The sequence below is a fragment of the Schistocerca piceifrons genome, chromosome 4 (assembly GCF_021461385.2).
Source record: "Schistocerca piceifrons isolate TAMUIC-IGC-003096 chromosome 4, iqSchPice1.1, whole genome shotgun sequence".
NCBI classification, from domain to species: Eukaryota; Metazoa; Arthropoda; class Insecta; order Orthoptera; family Acrididae; genus Schistocerca; species Schistocerca piceifrons.
In genome coordinates, this window is record NC_060141.1 from 191,685,076 (window position 1) to 191,706,147 (window position 21,072).

The following is a 21,072-nucleotide window of genomic DNA, read 5'->3' on the forward strand; positions in this document are numbered from 1 at the left end:
CCCCCATGATGCTTACTAAATGAACATGTAAAAAATGCATTGTTCTTCTTTCGATCTCCTCAATTTTCTCTATCAATCCCATCCGGTATGGATCCCTGACTGATGAGCAATATTCAAGTACTGGTTGAACAAGGGTTTTGTAAGCTACCTCCTTTGTGGGTGGACTCCACTCATTGAGGACTTTTCCAATGAATTTCAGTCTGGCATCTGCCTTATCGGTGATTAATTTTCTGCAGTCAGTGCACTTTAAATCACTCCGTATGCATACTCATATATACTTAATGGATCTGATGGATTTGACTGCTTCCAATGATTGTCCTGCAACTGTGTAATCATACAGTAATGGGTCTTTCACCAATTTATGTGCTATACATTTGCATTTGTTTATGCTGAGGCTCACTGCCCATCCCTGCATCAAGCATCAGTCCTCTGCAGATCTTTCTGCATTTTGGTGCAATTTTCTAGTGTAGCAACTTCTCTATATACAACAGCAACTACCACAGACAGTCTCATGGAACTTCTAGTGTTATCCAATTGGTCATTTATATGAGATGTTATCAAAGAGCAATGGAAGCTTTTGATTTTCTTAAAGAATTTTTATTTCTTCATCAACTTTGTCCCCTTGTAAGTAACCCTCCTCAGACATAATACACTTGTGCCAGCACTTTTTCCGATCTTGGAAGCACTTCTGGAACTCACTTTTCATTCTGGTGTTCAGCTCCTTCAACAACCCTGTTTATATCTCATCAATGGTGGCAAAACTACATCCTTCCAAGATTCTCTTTAATCTCGGGCCATGTTCGACAACATGAGGCAACAAAACAGTTTTGTTTTCTGCCAAAACATCATGAACAAACAATGAGATGTGAGCAGGAGCATTATCACAATGCAATTTCCATCGGTGGTTTTGTCACAATTCTGGTCATTTTCTTTGGACTGCTTCATGCAAACACCACATGACTTCCAGGTAGTGTTACTTACTGACAGTACACCCAAAAGTAAAAAACTCATGATGCACTGTTCCACTGTAATCGAAGAAAACGGAGAGAACAACATTCACATGTACTAGTACTTGTTGAATTTTTTTGGTTCTTGGCTCTTTAAGCAATTTTCAGTGGGGTGACTGAGCCCTGGTTTCGAAGTCATACACATATACCCACATTTTGTCAGCTGTTATAACCTTCTTTTGAAATCCTGGATTGGATCATTGTCAATTTCATTCAGTAATTCCTGAGCAATGTCTACACAACATTATTTTTTTGTTGCTACAGGTTTCATGCCCAAAACATCTGAAAAAATTGCTTGGAAACAGCCAAAGGTTTTGCTGAAATCATCAGCAACCTTCCTGATAGTGATTTGTCAATTTTCCACAACCACTTTCTTTACTTTTTCAACACTGCTGTCAGTAATTATGTGTTATGGTGTCCAGAGCAGACATCTTCAATGTCTTCTCAACCCTCTTTGACACATTATACCACTTGTAAACTCTTGTCTTACTCATAGTAGAGTCACCAAAAGCCACAGTCAACATTTTGAATAATGTGCTGCACTTTATTCCATTTTCCAAGCAAAATTTATAGTAAATTCTATGATCCATCCCTTTCAAAAGAAAAAATTTTCCAAGCATTTGAAAAAACATAACATTTTCGACTGTCAACTATAAACTAAATATTCAAAACAACTGAAAATGCAAACATAAATCAAGAACATGGGTAAAATTTAATGGTCCTATAACATTCCCTTGGGGTATGCCCAAAGTTACTTTTGTGACTGAAGATGTCTCTCCATCGAAAATGATATGCTGTTTTCTGTTGATTGTTTTCCCTACTCTGACACCGAAAGGCATCTCAGTTGTTGGAAACAACTGCCCATCGCAACGCACACATCTCTTCAATGCATAACCCACCCATCGTGCCATCAGATACAACATATTATCTGTTCTCAGTGCCCTTTACTCAATGAGATGTCTTTTTTTAGACCTCAGGCATTAACTTCTTCTTAGCAAGTTAACATAAAGACATCATAACTTGTCACCAGTAACAGTAGTGGACAGGAATGCTCCATGAGTGAATTGGTGACATTCAAGCAAAAACATAGTAACAACCGCACCTTCGACTACTGTTCCTTTGATTTAGACCATGCAGTACTTCTCCACTTGACTCCTGGTCCTTGCCTACTGAATGCAAATGTTGCACGAAGGTTAAACGGTCGCAGATCATTCTTGAGACTTTCTGAACATGCAAAATCATTCATGGCAGAGTGATCTTACTTGAAATTCTTTTCTGACATTAATTATCACATCACACTCACCCCACAGATGATACAAATGTTTCGAGCAGTCTCCACTGACTTCACCCTCCACTAAATTCAAAAGGAACAGTATGTCACAAAAGTTGGACCTTTTTCCACATGTGATTCTGTTTTATGATGCTTAATCAAACAATCGAATATCCAGAATAGAACCATGACAATATTATGAAAAGACATTAAGTCTGGCCTCAGTACCAAGAGACAGTGGTCATGTGTCAGTGAGTTCTCTTTGTTGTGCCTGCCTGCAACTCAACATCACTGTATGGTCAGTAGCAATCTACCCTTTTCATACTATTATAATGGTTAATATCATTCATAAGTTTCAAGTACACAAAATCCACTACGTAACTGCAAGGAGTGTGCCATGTTTTGATCACCTGGGCAGATTCCAATTCACATCAGGAGGTCAATGGCAAGAGCTAATGTTGCGTGTTGTTGGAGGCCTCTGTACAGTGGGGACACTCTATGGCATAAACTGTTCTGACTTCACAAAGCCAGAAGTTCTTTCATGGATATGTTTCTGGAGGGTTTTGCTATTACTGGTGAGTTAGAAAGTGAAGCAAATTATCTTTAAGGTTCCATCTGACTCATACTTTTAGGACACAACCAAAATGTGGTTTAAAAAATTAAAGAAGGAATGGACTTGAACTTACTTTCTCTCTCTCTCTCTCTCTCTCTCTCTCTCTCTCTCTCTCTCTCACACACACACACACACACACACACACACACACACACACACACACACACACACACTCACTGTGTGATGTTTACCTCTACGTCATGGAGCAGACACAACACTACAACAGTCTGAGCAGAAGACAACACTTTCTCCTGAAACTTTCATGTCCTACAGTAGTGCTGTCATGCAGCTGGTCAGACTTAGAATTCTGAATGACAGTCAGTTTTATTGGCACCTTAAGTGAACGACTCTGATTTAGTCTCTGCAGTACCAATTATGTGTTAAAGACTATACAAGAAAGATTTAAAGTTAATCATATGGAGCCAGATTTCAGGCAAACTTACACACTACTCAACACAAAAACTGAAGCAAACCTATTGTTTGTTCCAAATGTTACTCCACTTATTTATCATTATGAAAAGAACCCTTGATCTACCATTATTTGATCATCTAATTAGATAAGAGACATTTCCACAGAATATAGAGAATAACAAAAATTACATTGGTGGTTATTAACACAGAAATGTAAGAGCATATAGTGAAAATGTCATTGTCAAGGTTTGCACAATGGAATGTATGGAAGTGCTCAAAAATAATTATGTTGTGCAAAGTAATGAACTCTAATACTGTAACAGTAATATTATTTAAGAAGCAAGAGTACTTTGTAGCAGACAAAATGATTTGGCACTTTGTGTGCATTTGGTAATTAGTAAAACTAATTTAACAACTATCCATCACATAAATTCTATTCACAGAAGTATGGTGTAACTGATTTGCAAACATAAACTGATAATGACAGAACATGTACAGTTCAATTTAGTAATACATACTAAACCTGAAGGAAAACTCCTTCACTTACATGAGAATAGCATATCGTAATTAATTTATGTTGGATTGATTATGTACTTTATTAAGGAGCATTGAAGCATAATCTTAATTCGTACTTCCCTCAGCTCAAGACGGGCAAGTGGGGAGGAGGTCAAAAAGGGGAGGGGCCATATGTAGTACAACAGACTCTTCACTGACATTGCTGTCCTTGGTGGAATGATATATATTTATTCACAAGACATATTTCAGCATTCTTTTTCTAATTATAATTTGGAAATAACTGCAGACTGATCAGTCTGTGTGTGCTTCATATCAACACAGCTTTATGTATCTCATCGGGATGCGACAAATCACTGAACAGGTCATAACAACGCATTTGGCCAATGACCAGCAGCCATGAGAAGGAAGAATAATTTTCTTTTCATTCCCTGTGATCATTATTTAAATACTGTGTAATCATAAAACAATCATTGTCATTTGTATCTCATACTGAAAGATTGCCTGTCATATGATTTAACATGGATCACACAAACAACATATTGTATGTGTAAATTTATAATACTGCAAAAAGTGAAAAAAAATGTGCTGTTTGTGAAACATGAAGAAGTTGTATGAAGAATTAATTTTGTCAGTTTCCCCATTATTTCTTGAGAAGTGTACAGGCGAAAAGCAAAATATCAATATTTTTTCGAAGTTACAATATACACAAAATCAATTGCAATATTATGGAAATATTTGCTACCTAGAAGACTGACAAGGTTTCACATATCATAAATATGTTATTAAAAAAGGAAAGTGAAGTGATACACCAGTGATGAATACACCAAGGACTAAAAAAATAATCTCGAAGTTCTGAAGTTGAGTCTTACATAAGGTTCTGAGTATAAAGCACACAGCAGTCACAGTTATAACAATAGAGTAAATGAAAAATTAATAACAGTTACTATACTTGGTTGTGTCAATTGTCGCATTTTTTGGGTGCTTACTAAGACACAGTAAAGTAGCAGCATGTTGTAACATGTCAACATGTAGAACAAAATTTGTTCTGAAAATATTGCCACATTCAATTATAGGTGTACATTTTATTATGACTGTTCCTTCACTGCAAATCACGAGGAGGAAGATGAGAAGTTGTGCACGTTCTTGTCTTGAATTTTGTTCTAGTGTACTGTGTAAAACAAAACTGGCATAAAACATTATTACACTTAACTGTTATTGTAATAATGTGAGATGATGATACTATTAGTCAATTCCATGTTAAGAGCAATAATGAAATTAATCTCTCTATGAAACAAGCACAAAGATTAAAGAAACCCTAATCTGGCTATCATGCTTACAGTCCGGTACCTTCTAAAAAGTTGCTTATGCTATTACGAAAAAATTACTATTTTTGCCATACCATTTAGATAATATTTACAGTATATCAACAATGAAAATAAAATTATGGATTACTAAATTTATTAATATTATAACACAAAACATAAGATAAATATAACTAAGATGGTAAAAGCTTCCATTTATGAGTTAAAAGATCACTTACACTGATAATGTACCAACAAAATTATCATCCCACACCACTTCCTTGAAAGACAGATTATCCAAGTCCCAAGAGCCCGTCTCTTTAGCTCGCTGAATTAGATCCAAAAGATTTTTTATGTCATTCTGGAGATTGCTTACACGTGTCTGAAGCTGTTCTTGGGACAGAGTCATGCTCACAAGATTTATCTTGAATGAAAATAAACAAATAAATTACTTATTAAGTTAACAAAAATGTAGAAATATATAAAGCACAAAAGATGTCAGCCAACAATAACAGTAAATTATTGGTTTTTCAAAAATACATGCTCCATTGTTACAGTTAAACAATGGCACAAATTATACAGCTTTGTAGCATATATCATCAATTGCATGCCCTAAGCCGAACTGAGAAAAATAGTAAAATGAAGTACAGTTGTATCTGCCCTTCAGGCACAATTGCACCTTTTCTTCACCAGGTGTGAGTGTTGTGTGTTTAAGTGCTCCTGATAAATGTTGATGACTAATGAGTGTGTGTACTGTTCTGTCATGTTTGCTTTTGATGATGATGACCATAATGGAAAAAATGAAACCAGGTGATGGCACACAATCTACATCTCTGGAATAGCACCAAGCCCCAAGATTAATGTACCAATCCAACGGACAGATCACCACCAACAGTGTCACATGCCCTCGCATCATGAGACACTGGGGAGAGGTTTGGAATTTAATCCACAGCAGCCAATAGTACATTGCATACTCAGCATCTACCCATCCAAACAATGGCCATGTCCAATGTTGCTTATTTTTGGTGACCTGTGGTAAACCACTGTGTTCAATGAGGCAAGACTGTTGACGCAGAAATGAAGTCATTCATTAATATCTCACAACCTTACATTTTAGGCTCTCAGAATCACATATACTTCCAGACAGCAAATGCACACAATTTCCATGCAGACAATAAGTTGTCAATATGAAGAAGTTAGTTTGTACACTGTTACTCTAATAACCATCTTCATCCTCACTGTTTCAGTCCCAAATTGGGAACTGTAATCTATATATTTACAGATTTTTAACAACATGGTAGCAACAAAAGACACTTGAATTAGATTGGAATCCATGTGATTCCATTGTGAACAGCTATCGTTGAATATAGAGAATGAAGAAAAGAACAGCAATCAATCTTGAAATCTGTCGTTTTATTACAGTAGATCTACATCTCAACTATTACATAGGAATCTTATTCCAAAGTGTCAATAAAAAATATTTGTTGGTGTGGATGAGTTCATGTTAGACTCCTGTAGATGCTGTAACAATCAATTTTGTTTATTACATGACACTTTGAACTAACATCAACTGTTGTTATATGCACTGAAGATGACCATGTAATAGCTGAAATGTAGATCTGCTGAAATAAAATAACAAATTTCGCAATCCATTGCTGTTCTTTTCTGCATTGTCTAAAATAAATTTTGTTTTTTAAAATGCTTACACCATCACAACACTAAATAACAAGTAAGAGTCAGACATATTTCCATCAGCTTTGTCTTAAAACAAAGTCAACTGACCACAACAAAACACAAAATGTGTATATGAAAAATTTATCATTAAATCCACAGATATACATTATCTGTCAATAGTTGTTTAACAAAGATCTGAAGAGCCTTCAAAATGTGATATCAGTGTGTGTATATGCACTGTTGTGAATACAGATGATTACGGCTCTTAGGGTTGTATGCCATCGGGCTCACTGACATGTCTCAGTTTCAGAAATCTTTGACAGTAAACATCAGATATTACTAATGTTACCAGCACAATGAACTATAAAGAGCACATCTTTTGTTGCCAAATCAAACATACCATGATTTCATAGACAGTGTGTGTGTGAAACCATTTGGCTTTTGTGGATTTGAATGATACAACTCACTGACTGCTGTTCAGATTCCACACTTACATATGAAACATGTGGTTCATATACACACATAACATAAGAGAAAATAGCCCCTCTCCTTCCACCCCCTTTCACTCTCAAAACAGACATCCAGATGTAAATCTTTACTCCTGCTAAAACTAAACACTGCCCAAACAGGCCATGAAGGCCCAATGGTACCTATCGGCCGCTGTGTCATCCTCAGGACACAGACATCACTGGATACAGATATGGAGGGGCATATAGTCAGCACACCATTCTCTCTATGGCAGTTTAACAGACCAGGGCCAGTAATTCTCAATCAAATAGCTTCTCAGTTTGCCCCACAAGGGCTGAGTGCACCTCGCTTACCAGTAGCGCTTGGCAGACCAGACGGTCACCCATCCAAGTGCTAGCCCAGCCAGACAGCACTTGGCTTCGGTGATCTGATGGGAACCGGTATTACCGCTGCAGCAAGGCTGCTGCTTTACTTCTACTAGTATCATCATTTTATTTATCTATTTTGCATACAGTTTCTGATGAATCACTTTGTTAATAACAAGTTTTCCAAAACATATAAGGTAATTCCATAGCATGTTGGCTAACTGTGAACAAATATTTATTAGTACTTTACATTCACACACTGAGATGAGTCTTGTTCCTGAACAGTAGACCTGCCCCTCCTCTCATCATTGAAAATATCTATTTACCATCTATTACATAAATATGTGCAACTTCTTTGCTTTCCTTTTCTCAACTCACTGCTGAAGGCCCATTAACACTCAGCAACTCACAGCAAACTTCAAATGTATTATGCCTTCTTGTTCTGAGAAATCAAATAACATATAATAAATTACTGTTTATATTTCCTCAGTAATTTTTAAATTGTCATTTTGTCTGACAAACTTCTCTCACACAAATTTCTGTAACACGAAGAGCAACCAAGACCTCTGAGGCTACTCATAAACTGCAGATTTTGGGCAGAAACAATTTAAGAATCATTCACTACAAGATGAAAAATGAAATAACTTTTTTTTTATTTATTAAATAACACAAATTTTCCTAGCTCAGTGCTGTTTTTTTAAGGAGACTTTTTTTAATAACTCCGTGCGCACACGTTTCTGGTTACAATATGAAACTAGTACTTTAAGTAAGATTACTGTTTGACATACCAGTGTTACAAAGGTAAAAAGTGACTAACATAGCTTTTCCGCAAGTTTTAAGGGTAGCATTAACAATACCCATACCAGGAATCAGCAGCTCACTTCCAGGGCTGCAAATACTGCTGTTTTTCTATAATAGTGGATGGTAGCAATTACTGTCAAGGGGTCGTAAACAGTCTGTTTCATGCTTCTGTGAGGGCAGACACGTGTCTGTCTGCACTCCAATAATAATTAGCTGGCATAAATGCTTTTACTGAATTATTTTAGTGTTGAGGACTGTGAAGCGATTGGTAGTAATTTTCAAGAATACTGGTTACTTTGTGATGGTGAATTTGTTAACAGGGAATTCCTGTAAAGGTTAGCATCACAAACTTTGTGAGAACTGATCTAAGTAGGTAATATGAGCAAGAACCATGCTTCAAACTACATGCAATTAAAATAGGGTGATTTACTAACTTCATTTTGTGAATTACAATAAACAAAACCAAAAAAAAGGCACAATTTACCTCACCTTTTACGAACAATAGTTCCCACTGGAGGAAACAAACTACAGGCTGGATGAAAAGTATACAATAATAACCCCTTCCCACCTGTCATTCTGATGTAACCCCTACATCATGGCTCTGAGTGTCAATTTATATGGAAAAAAAGTAGGGTGGGGTTACATTTTTCACCTGATAACACAATGCAGTTTTTGGATGTGAAATGTGAAGACGACAATGAACAGTAATAATTACATGACAATCGATAATGACTAGATGACTAGTACTGACTGCAAACTGTGAGAGTGTATGAGTTATGTGAACAGTGTTCATCATCATTTGGATTAACTCAAGCAAGAAGAGGAGTAGGGCCTACACTTTTAAACAGCAGTTCAGTTACAAAAACAGGTCAGACAAACACCACCAGCTTAACAAGTAAACATTACATTAAAAACTTGCCTCAGGACACAGTAATTTCTTTATATTGCTTAGCTGCTGAACACCTTATATGTTTCAAACCCAAGTACTTTGTTAGATTGAGACTTCATCAAGCAAAAAATTTTGTGCGTTGGAAGAAATTTTAATTTTTCTTCACATTTATGCTGCTCAATATGACTGACCAAATGAATATCACTAACAACAATGGTGATGAATTATGTAAAGTAATGGAAATGAAAGAGGTAGAATTAAAGGATCAGGATATGTGAAATACAGCAATACTGATTATAATTTTGGCATGAGTTGCATGTTAGACATAGCGGATCAAAATGTATTGACACCACAACTGCTAATCAGTAGAAAGTGAGAGACACTAGAAATGAGTAAGTAAGTATCAGAAAATGTCCTCGGTATTGTACAACAGCTCTTACAGAATCACAAAAGGATGTGGATTGGTCAGGAAAAGGATGGGAAAAAGGTTGTCAAACAACTTAAATATGTCCAAAAAAGCATTCTAAGTGTTCAGGAAAATACTGAAAAAATGTTGCTAAGCAACTGAAGGATGCTCAAGAAAATACAAAAAAGTAACTGCAAGAAGATCAAGGCACTACTAAAGAAATTTTCAAAAAACACTAAACCACCGTTGAAAGAGTGGGACAAGATCTTGCAAATTTCAAGTGCAAGCAAATTAAAAAGTATTCCAAATTACTTGACAATGTAGAGTTCAAGACAGAGATAAACAGGAATTCAGAGGAACCCTAGTCAAGGTGGTTAGCACTTGTGTAAAGCCAAAAGCAAAGATCATAAATTTAGGCTCCAAATTGCAAGAAGTGACTACCACATAAGTGGAGATGGTGGTGTAAATAATAAAGATAATGAGGCTAGTTAAGAATAGAGATGACAGCACTGTTCTAACCATGTATACTGTGCCAAACAAACACACAGCCAGAAAGACAAGAAGCAAGGTTGTGCTAAGCATGCTGGATTTTACCAAGCACACGCCAGTGACAGGCATGTGCATGGCGAAGCTTGGGTGGAGGACCTAATCAAACATGCTTTTGCGGATATGCGATTTAACTGATTCAAGAGTAAGGGAGATGTCCACCTGATAGCATCTATAAGAATTATTACAGACAATACTGCCACAAACATGGACGTATATAGAAATTATTCTTATATAACATGTCATATGAACAGCAAGGTGTACAACTGGACAAAGCAACAAGACGCAGAAGACATTATATGTGTGGTATCTGAAACTGCATTCCTGGATAAATACTGGTCTGCAAGAATGTGACAGATCAGTAACAGAGACTAGAAAGAGGTCTTGGGAGAAACTTGGATTTAGATAGATTAGGGGATTATATGGTACCTGCCCACACATATGAAGCCCACCAGTCAGAACCATAAGAGAGATGACTGGGCAGGCAAGGTATTATTCCTCCCATTATAAATTCAAAATAACACAGAGGAAAAAGGAGAAGTGAGGAGAGGAATCACTGGACTATGTGGTGATTCTGAAAATATCTGACTTAAGAAGTACGTTCATTGTTCCTTTCGAGAGCATTGATGAAGATGATGATGCTGTTGTTTGGGATAACAGTGCACTCATCAGTCATGAGAAACTAATTTTTAAAATTTCACACCAAATACATTCCATACGTAAATAAACTAATCAAAATCGGAAAAGAATAGCACACTATATAAGGAAGTACAATGCAGACAAAAAATGTTCACAAAAATTGATTGGGTTTCGAAATACAGTACTTTCTTTTTTTTTTTACTTCAATTTTGGCGCCAAATTACGGAACATGTCCACTGTTCTGTAGCAGAACATTTCATTGCAGCTGTGAACAAAAGCCAAACTATAATAAGCATTTGAGTCTTTTAATGTTAACACTGACAATGAAGGACAAGTACCCTTTCAAACCACACATATCACATACAGATAAGTATTTCTACTGAAGTACAAACCAATACACATCAAAGGACAGTACTCAACTATAAGATGACATGTATTGTATCTACCACCTCCAAATAATAACAGAAACAAGAGAAATGCTAGTAGTAATTCAATGCAATTACGATTTACAAGTACGTCAACTGGTAGTTACTACAAAATGTGGCCCAATTGCACAAGACCTCACTACACTTCAAAAATAATTTCTCGGAATGTGCCCAGTTTGCCTGGATATAAGGCTGAAGGTATTGTGGGAAGGCTTCCAAAACAACTTAAAATACGCTGCAGAAAAGCGCTTATTTGAATGTATAGATGTCAAATCTGGGGAATGAAATGACCACATCACATCAGCAAAATGGGATACCACACCATTTGACAGTGTTTGTCGTAGCATGATCATATTTTGGCAGCATCCTTCTGAAATCAAATGTTATTCAGCAACCCTCTTGCTTCAATTCCAGAATGTGGAAGTTTTGCAACATTTTACAGAGGAAAATTTGCAATATTTTACAGAGAAAATTTGCAACATTTTACAGAAGCAGTCGGCACTCACAGTCTAGTATCCTCCACAAAAAAAAATACGGACCAATAATTCCACACGTCATCTGCATGCCATACCACAACTTTTGGACTTTTCTGAGGCTTTCCATAAAAATATCCAGGATTTTCCTAAGACTAATACCAAACAATTTTGCTTATTGACAAGTCTAGTCACGAAAAGTTTCCTTCATTGACCAGCAGCAGCTGTTGGAGAAACAGTGGCTCTTGGTTAACAACTGCACGTCTGTCAGTACAGTTGGCAAGTCTGTTTTGCCTACCAGTGTCTCTAAACTCTTAAATCAGCTTCAGTTTATACAGATGAAACTTCAAATCACCCATTAAGTGGACCAACAAATGTCAGGACAGTTTCAGTGTTTCTGCGTGAAGTTGAGTTGTGTTCAAGTGATATGTGCATTGGGTCAATTCTAGTAACTGATTCCACCCGTCAGCTTTGAGCAGCTTCATATAGAATTGTCGTTCAGATTAGATTAGATTAGATTAGTACTTGTTCCATAGATCATGAATACGACACTTCGTAATGATGTTGAGCATGTCAGGTTAATAAAAGGTGTCTATACAAGATACTACATTACACAAAATATTACATGACACTTAATATTTTTATTTTTGTGGGGTTGGGGAAATTACCTACTTATGATATCCAAAAATTCATCTAATGAGTAGAAGGAGTTGCCATTAAAAATTCTTTTAATTTCCTTTTAAATGCTATACGGCTATCTGTCAGGCTTTTGATGCTATTAAGTGAGTGACCAAAGACTTTTGTGGCAGCATAATTTACCCCCTTCTGAGCCAACATTAGATTTAACCTTGAGTAGTGAAGATCATCCTTTCTCTTAGTGTTGCAGCCAGGCACACTGCTATTACTTTTGAATTCGTTCGAATTGTTAATAACAAATTTCATAAGTGAATGTATATACTGTGAGGCTACAGTGAGGATCTCTAGCTATTTAAATAAGTGTCTGCAGGATAATCTTGGATGAGCTCCAGCAATTATTCTGATTACACGCTTTTGTGCAATGAACACTCTTTTACTCAATGATGAGTTACCCTAGAATATGAAGCCATACGAAAGCAGAGAATGAAAACAGGCGTGGTAAGCTAATTTACTGAGATGTATATCGCCAAAATTTGCAATGACCCTAATAGCATAAGTAGCTGAACTCAAATGTTTCAGCAGATCTTCAGTGTGTTTTCTCCAGTTCAACCCCTCATCAATGCATACACCTACAAATTTTGAATATTCTACCTTAGCTACCGATTTCTGATCGAAGTCTATATTTATTAATGGTGTCATTCCACTTAATGCATGGAACTGTATATACTGTGTTTTGTCAAAGTTTAATGAGAGCCCATTTTCAGAGAACCATTTAATGATTTTCTGAAAAACATCGTTTACAATTTCACCAGTTAATTCTTGTCTGTTGGGTGTGATAGCTATACTTGTATCATCGGCAAAAGGTACCAGCTTTGCATCTTCGTGAATATAGAATGGCAAGTCATTAATATATATTAAGAACAGCAGAGGACCCAAGACCAAACCTTGCGGCACCCCATTCTTGATTGTTCCCCAGTTTGAGAAATCACCAGTTTTTTTACATATTATTTGAACTGCTTATTTCAACTTTGTGCACTCTTCCAGTTAGGTATGATTTAAACCATTTGAGCACTGTCCCATTCATACCGCAGTACTTGAGCTTATCTAGAAGTATTCCATGATTTACACAATCAAAAGCCTTTCAGAGATCACAAAAAATCCAAATGGGTGATTTCCGGTTACTCAGAGCATTTAATATTTCATTAGTGAAAGTATATACAGCATTTTCCATTGAAAACCCTTCTGGAAACCAAACCGACATTTTGTTAAAACTTTATTTTTACAAAGGTGTGAAGCTACTCTACAATACATTACTTTTTCAAGAATTTTGGATAAGGCAGTCAGAAGAGTGACTGGGTGGTAGTTGTTGACATCAGACGTATCCCCTTCTTTATGCAGTGGTTTAACAATGACATACTTCAGTCTATCTGGGAAAATACCCTGCTTCAGAGAGCTATTACATATGTGGCTAAGAATCCCATTTATTTCTTGGGAACAAGCTTTTATTATCCTGCTGGAAATGCCATCAATTCCATGTGAGCTTTCATTCTTGAGAGAGTTTATTATCTTCCTGATTTCAGAAGGAGAGGTGGGTGGAATTTCAATTGGTGTGGGTAAGGCCTCTTCCATTAATTGCCTTGCTTCTTCTAATGGACATTTAGACCCTATTTTCTCTACAACATTTAAAAAATGATTATTCGAAATGTTTTCGACTTCCGGATTGTTGTTTGTCAAGTTTCCATTCGCTTTGATGGTAATGCTGTCATCCTGTACTCGTGGTTGCCCTGTCTCCCTTGTAATAATATTTCAAATTGTTTTGATTTTGTTATCAGAGGTATTAATCTCAGACATGATGCACATGCTTCTGGACTTTTTAATCACCTTTCTTAATGTAGCACAGTAGTTTTTATAATATTTGGCTGTTTCTGGGTCATTACTCTTTCTTGTTGTTACATACAGTTCCCTTTTGTGGTTACAAGATATTTTTATTCCTGTAGTAAGCCAAGGTTTTTTGCATGGTTTCTTATAATTAGATTTAACTACTTTCTTGGGGAAACAGTTTTCAAATTCTCTTACAAGTGTATCATGAAAGAAGCTATATTTTAAATTGGCACCGGGTTCCTTGTACACCTCATCCCAGTCCAACTGCTGAAGATTTTCTCTAAAATTTCTAATTGTTGAGTTATTAATTGAACGCACAACTTTGGAGGATAGTTTTAAATTACTGAATGGAGCTACATCATATACTGTAACTATCTGAGCACCATGATCAGAAAGGCCATCCTCAACAGGACAAGAATTTATGTTTTTAAACCTATCTTGGTCTATAAAAGTGTTAGCTATCATTGAGCTGCTGTCCTTTACTGCTTAATGACAGATGTCAAATTGAAAGAACCGATCAAGACTTCCAGGTCATTCTTCCCATTACACTCTTTCAGTGAATCAACATTGAAGTCTCCACAAATAATAATTTGCTTTCCCCTATCTGACAGACAGCACAACGAGGCATTCAAGTTTTCCAGGAATAAATGAAAGTTTCCTGAAGGGGACCTATATACTGTTACAATTATAAAAGAGCCCTCCTTCAGTTTAAGTTGACAGGCACATGTTGCTCTAGACAAATCTACTATTAGATTTTTACAACCATTGGGAGTTATTGCAGAATTCTGCAAATGTAATATTTGTGGAAATTACAAGGTGTTGACAAATATTACGGCTTCAAGAACATCTGATGAATACATGTGGGACGTAGAAGAAATAATATATGGAGGTCTATCCACAGAGAGACTTGGTTCAAAAGATCAACACTGAATTTAGAAGTTATAATTATGTTAATTTACAATTTTTCTTACGAATATTCTGCTATATCTGTCATGTGTGAAACAGGGGTTGCATGTTTCATGTAGCATGTAGTCAATTGGTTTTCATTCTGTAGAAAAGTTTTCCGGACATTTATAAAGTCCAGGAGATCACTGGAGGAGGGGAGGTTATAGCTGGAATAGACGTATCACATTTTGGTAAGAGAGAGGAGGAAAGAGAGCATGAGGTGGTCAGGATTTGGGTTTTTGGAATAGTAATTTCTGAGGGAGGGGGGTGGAATGCACAATGCACTAATGTTGTATTTAGGGTGGTTCCAAGTCATACCAAAGAAGTATTAACATCTTTGACTGAAGAATATGTGGAAGAAGGTTCAACAGCGATGTCTGATGGGATTGCTTCCTACAAGTGGTTGGGTCAAATAGGGTTATCATTTGTTTGTAAATCATAACATTCAGTTTAAAGATTATACATTGAGGGGATGTACAAATACAATTAAACGGTATAGCGATGAGGGGGTTGGGGGGCGGGGGATGCTAAATCTGTTGTCGGCAGAAAAAAGAGAAGGATTTCAGTGTTGCAAGGCCATTTGGATGAATACTGTGGGAGGAAGAATACTCCTAAAGGTTACCGAGTATTTCTAGCCTTTATGAGAATAGTACACAAAATGAACAAGTTTCGTTTCATTAGTTATCTGCGGGAGGTTTTCATATTTTTTCCTTGCGTTATGGTCTTTTTTCTGTTACTATGGCCTGTGGGTTTGGGGCTTTTTCGGTTTCTCTGGAGAGAGGTTTTTAATACTTTTTGGGTACAGTGGTGGGGCGAGGGGTTCATTGTTGTTTCTTGTCCATGTAGGTTTCTGTGTTTAGTTTGTAATATTCTTTGTGTTTTTTACTTTAAAATTTTGCAGTCAGGTGGGGGAGCGTGGCGGAGTAGAATTGATTTGGGTGGTACTTCATTCATGCCTGGTATCTGGTGTTTCTTATTAATTGATTAATTTTTTGGTTTTTATATATTTTGTTCTAGCTTGACTTCTTAGCATTTTTATTGCTTGTTATATCCTTATTTTGTTGTTCCTGTCAGCCTCAATCTTTCATTCCTCTGGAAGTTCATATGTGATAACTTATTTTATTATATGCAGCCTATTTTTCTTTTTTCCAATTAATGTTTTCATTACACTTCTGTCAATTTTACTTTCATTCCTGAGGTACAAATTCTACAGTTTGTTATTTTTAAACTACTGCGGCTGGTGTGAATTACATGAAGACTGCAGCTGGTGTGAATTACATGAAGTCTAGTTACTGGTTCCAGGATTTTTCATTTTTGCATTTTCATATTTGGGGTGTGCAGTGATGTTTTTAAAGATTTTCATTTTTGGAAGTGTTTTCTGTACTACTTTGGACAATAATTGAGACATATTGATAGATTTGTTCTGTATAGGTGAATTCTTTCGTCAATTCTAAGGTACGCAAGTTCTGCATTTTTACAACATGTTTTCACAGTGGTTTGTTTCAGCATTTCCATTGCTTCTTTCGGTGCTTCTTTCATTTCAGTGAACCCAATTCCCACATAAATCATTTACATACGAATCGGTTACCGCAATTTACCTGCATAGGTTAATTCTCATCATCGATTCCAATATTTGTTACTTTTTGTGGGCTTTCATAACTTGTGAACTTTCTTTTCTTTTAGGATTTAGTGTGTCAGTTTCTCCACATTTCATGCTACTGTTTCATATTTCATTCACTTCATTTTTACATTGTTCTGTTTTACTTTAGTTTCTCCCCATTAAAATCACCAGCTTTCCTGTGCTTCTCCCAATCGATTCAATAATTAATATTAAAATGAATGCTGCTTTATAACAGTAAAATTTCAACATGTGCTATATTGTAGTGCAATTTAATGATCCTCTGTGTTTCTTCACTAACATAAATTACAATAATAAGTCTAACTAAACAAATATTTGTTTCATTCTTGTTCTTATTTATTTTCATAATCTTCAATTTGTTGAGACATAATTTGTATCTAAGTATGTAATCACCTGAAATTTTATTGTAATTTTATCCCACACTACATTTGTTTGTTTACAAGTATGATCTGTTGCTTTCATAGACTGGCTTTATGTAGTGTCTTTGTCTGAGGTATGACATCTTTGCTCAAAGTCAACAAGTGGAAATTGACACTAGAATTTATCCTGTACATTTGTTCCAGGTTCTCACATGTTTGAGCACCTCTAACCCAAGCTGGTGACTGCCGATACAGAGTACCATCAGTGGCCCTCCACTGTCTCATCCATCAGAGAATACTGTGCCTCTCAGGCAGTCATTATTGTTCCTTCACATTGCCTGATGAGCCTCTGTGACAGTATCAGTTCAGATAAGGATTTCCACTACTCTGTGGCATACTAACTGCCCCATTCCCCCTTATTCAGCGACACAAGTATGCATAGCAGACAATGCGCATTTGGTCAGGGTTACCACCTGCATTTGGCAAATACAATAGGTGTCACCCGCATAAAGTGAACAGCTTCCTCACAGAACGACCACAAACACCAAATTCAGTCTAAAGTCAAGATGTGGTCAATTTCAGAAGACCATTACGAATGAATTATCAGAAGAACTAGGTAGATCCTGGCCAGCATAAACACTGGGAAGTCTGCATATTATTAAACAAACAATGGACAAGAATAATAAGACCAAAAACCAACCTGGATACCCTGTTCTATCTAACACGTGGAATTCTGGTGAAGCCCTGACACCTTGCCTTCATTGCCCACTCAGTACAGCCTCATGGGCCTCAGGTAACACCTTCTAATGCTAGTAGTGTCACCAACTTCAGGACTGAATTAACCTACTTTCTTTTGGCAGGTTGACAGACACACAAACATACACAAACATACACACAAAATTCAAGCTTTCGCAACCAACGGTTGCTTCATCAGGAAAGAGGGAAGGAGAGGGAAAGATGAAAGGATGTGGGTTTTAAGGGAGAGGGTAAGGAGTCATTCCAATCCCGGGAGCGGAAAGACTTACCTTAGAGGGGAAAAAAGGACAGGTATACACTCGCGCGCGCACACACACACACACACACACACACACACACACACACACACACACACACACACACACACACACACACACACATCTCCATCCGCACATACACAGACACAAGGGGGGGGGGGGGGGGGGGGGAACAGAACCCAGTCAGAATTGGCGGATTTTCCTGATGAACACGGGATCAAATAAATAAAATTAAATCTAGCTTTTTCAAAATGCTACAATGCAGGAAGAATTACCCCATGTGCAAAGCAGTGTTTCAGTTGAGTTAAAAACGCACTGGACGATAACATACACGATACCCTTGGTGAAGCTACACTCAATGCCATGACCAAAAATTTTTCTGATTCCTCCTTCGCTATTATTCACTTTATGTATGGTCTACCTACCAGAGCTATTCCTTTAACTTGCAATACTACTTATCTTAAAAAAATAACTAGTTTAGGATAGACTTGTGATATTTAAGAGAATTATACCTGTGTTTCTGTGAAATTTGAATGGAAGGGTATATAGAAATTTTACATTATCAACAATTTTTTAAGTTTCTGACTACTACTATTTTCTGTTGATATATCTTTTGATTGCTTTATGTTCTTAGATGTTTGCCTACACGACAGGATTTGAGTAACATGTGAGGGAATCAAATTATTTCAGTGAGCTGGATTACAGCAGTTTAACTCACAATTCTTTTCAAACTGATATTTATCATTAGCCACAAATGTCACTGAACATCAAAAGTAAGCCTACAGTATGCCCAAAACGTGAGCAATCAATCATATATCTGTGAAAAGACTTCTACAAGTGACTGGCGGCTTTACACAATTTATTTATTGCTTACTTCTACAGAATAAATTCTCAATTAACATTAGCTGCAGTGACCCCCAATGATATTTCCATAGAACTGGAAATGATTATAGGCTATTCCTAATAAGCTACCTTTTTTTTAAGGGTCGCTTCTACGTTAAGGGTCAAAGCCGACGGGTGGGATCGGACGCTTCGGTCAACCCCAATATTCTGCATAATGTGACATTGTTAAAAACAAGAAAATTCCTTAGAATGTCACACAAAGAAGACTACGTACAAGTTGTGTACATTATTCAGTTATTAATTACGATATATAGCAAATACCTTTTGTCCAGCCAAATCTTGAACTTGGCTGTCATAATCTTGCAACTTAGTCATGTATTTCAACGCCGCTTGTGATGTCTGTCGTATACGTTCTTCTAGTAAGGATACCCGTTCAGCTGCTTCTTTCTCTAGTTGTTCTGCGGTCTCTACAAGGAGCATATTCTGTTCCGTCAAATCTTTAACCCAGGACTGAAGAGTTGAGACCTTCAACTGAAATAACGTCTGAACGTAAGCATTACCACAGATAAAAGCAAATCTTCTTCGGCTGGGTACTGAAGCTTACCTTCAATGCATCTACTTCAGCATCTTCGTCAACGCTTTCTAAGATTTTTTCATAAACATCTTGCAATTTCGCAATAATTTCAGATGGTCTGGAGTCAGAGCAAATGGGAACACTACCGTTATCATGGTTCGAAAGTACGGCGTTATGAACGTCTTCTCCAATCATTTTAATGATATTATTCTTTTCAGTCTACGTGCCGCTTTTATTTTTAGCAGCTGGCTACATACATATTTCTCTCGACGTAAACAAACACTGCTCTGTCAAAACACAAACGCAAGGATCTTATACGAGAGATAATTCATATCTTCGCGCTACGTGTTCTGATGCAAATACATTTCAGTTGTGGCTCTACTTCTTTCAAAGTTATAATTAATTTAGCTTTCTCGTTGATACAGTTCTTCTGTTGTCACGGAGCCGTGATCCAAAACTGCAGCAGTCGTTCTAGCAGACGAACTGAATCAACAGCTCATTATATCTTAATTCATTTATGTATGGAGCGCAGGAAGAATGCCTGTTTACATGCCATTGTGCGTGAGGAAATTAGTATAACCCTATTTTCGCGATCTCGACGGGTGGGATAAGGTTAACTGACGAATATCTTTTGCAATTCCTCTTAATATTGGTTCCTGAACCTTGTAAGCAGTGTTTTGGTGTCTCTCTTCAAGCGTCTGCTAACTGATGTTATTCGGCATTTTGCTGATAATTTTCCAAAAGTCACACATATGTGTGACCATTCACAACATTCAGTTTCTCCCGTTGCTACTACCTGGTATACGTCTCACACATTTAAGCAATATTCTGAAATGGGAGGCACAAGTGTTTTGCAACCGTTCTCTTTTAGAAGGTTGCACCGTCTAATCTCAAACTTTACCCCTTAGAGATGAAATATTACTGGATACGTTCTGAACTGTTATTGTTATTAAATTTGTATCCTTAAATTGGGTATAATTTAACTCTGTCATAGGCGTTGGCTTTCTAATGATATAAAAATATAACGCTTCTATTTTTGTTTACTATGATGCATTCACATATCTAGAGAAACTCTTGACAAATGATCAAGGAAGTGTGTATTGTATTCAGATTTTCTATTTTTTCAATTATACTTTCTGACATATTCCACACCTGTAAGAATTCTATCATGGAACAAAAACTGAATTCAATCTAATATGGTTTCATTCGTCTGCTACAGCGGGCATTAACTACCACACCTTTGCATCACGATTCCTGCAGACAGACAGCTTATATACATCTAGAAAGATACTGCGACTTGAGAGGCATCCACCGATGTCATCGGAAAACCGAAGCAAACCAACTTTTAATGTATATATAGTCCCTTCGTCGTCTTATT

The 21,072-nt window shown here is 36.7% G+C and overlaps 1 protein-coding gene across 1 annotated transcript in view; it reads right to left on the reverse strand.

Annotated features, from left to right (window-relative positions):
* Nucleotides 1-19,985, reverse strand: part of LOC124794945 (centromere-associated protein E-like) — a 622,348-nt gene extending 602,363 nt beyond the window's left edge. Inside the window, exons 1-3 of the mRNA XM_047258659.1 lie at nt 19,725-19,985; nt 19,442-19,651; nt 5,358-5,542 (exon numbers count right to left, since the gene is read on the reverse strand). Of these exons, the coding sequence (XP_047114615.1) occupies nt 5,358-5,542; nt 19,442-19,651; nt 19,725-19,889 (560 nt within the window). The 5' untranslated portion in view covers nt 19,890-19,985. The remainder of the gene's footprint in view (nt 1-5,357; nt 5,543-19,441; nt 19,652-19,724) is intronic.
* Nucleotides 19,986-21,072: the final 1,087 nt, after the last annotated feature.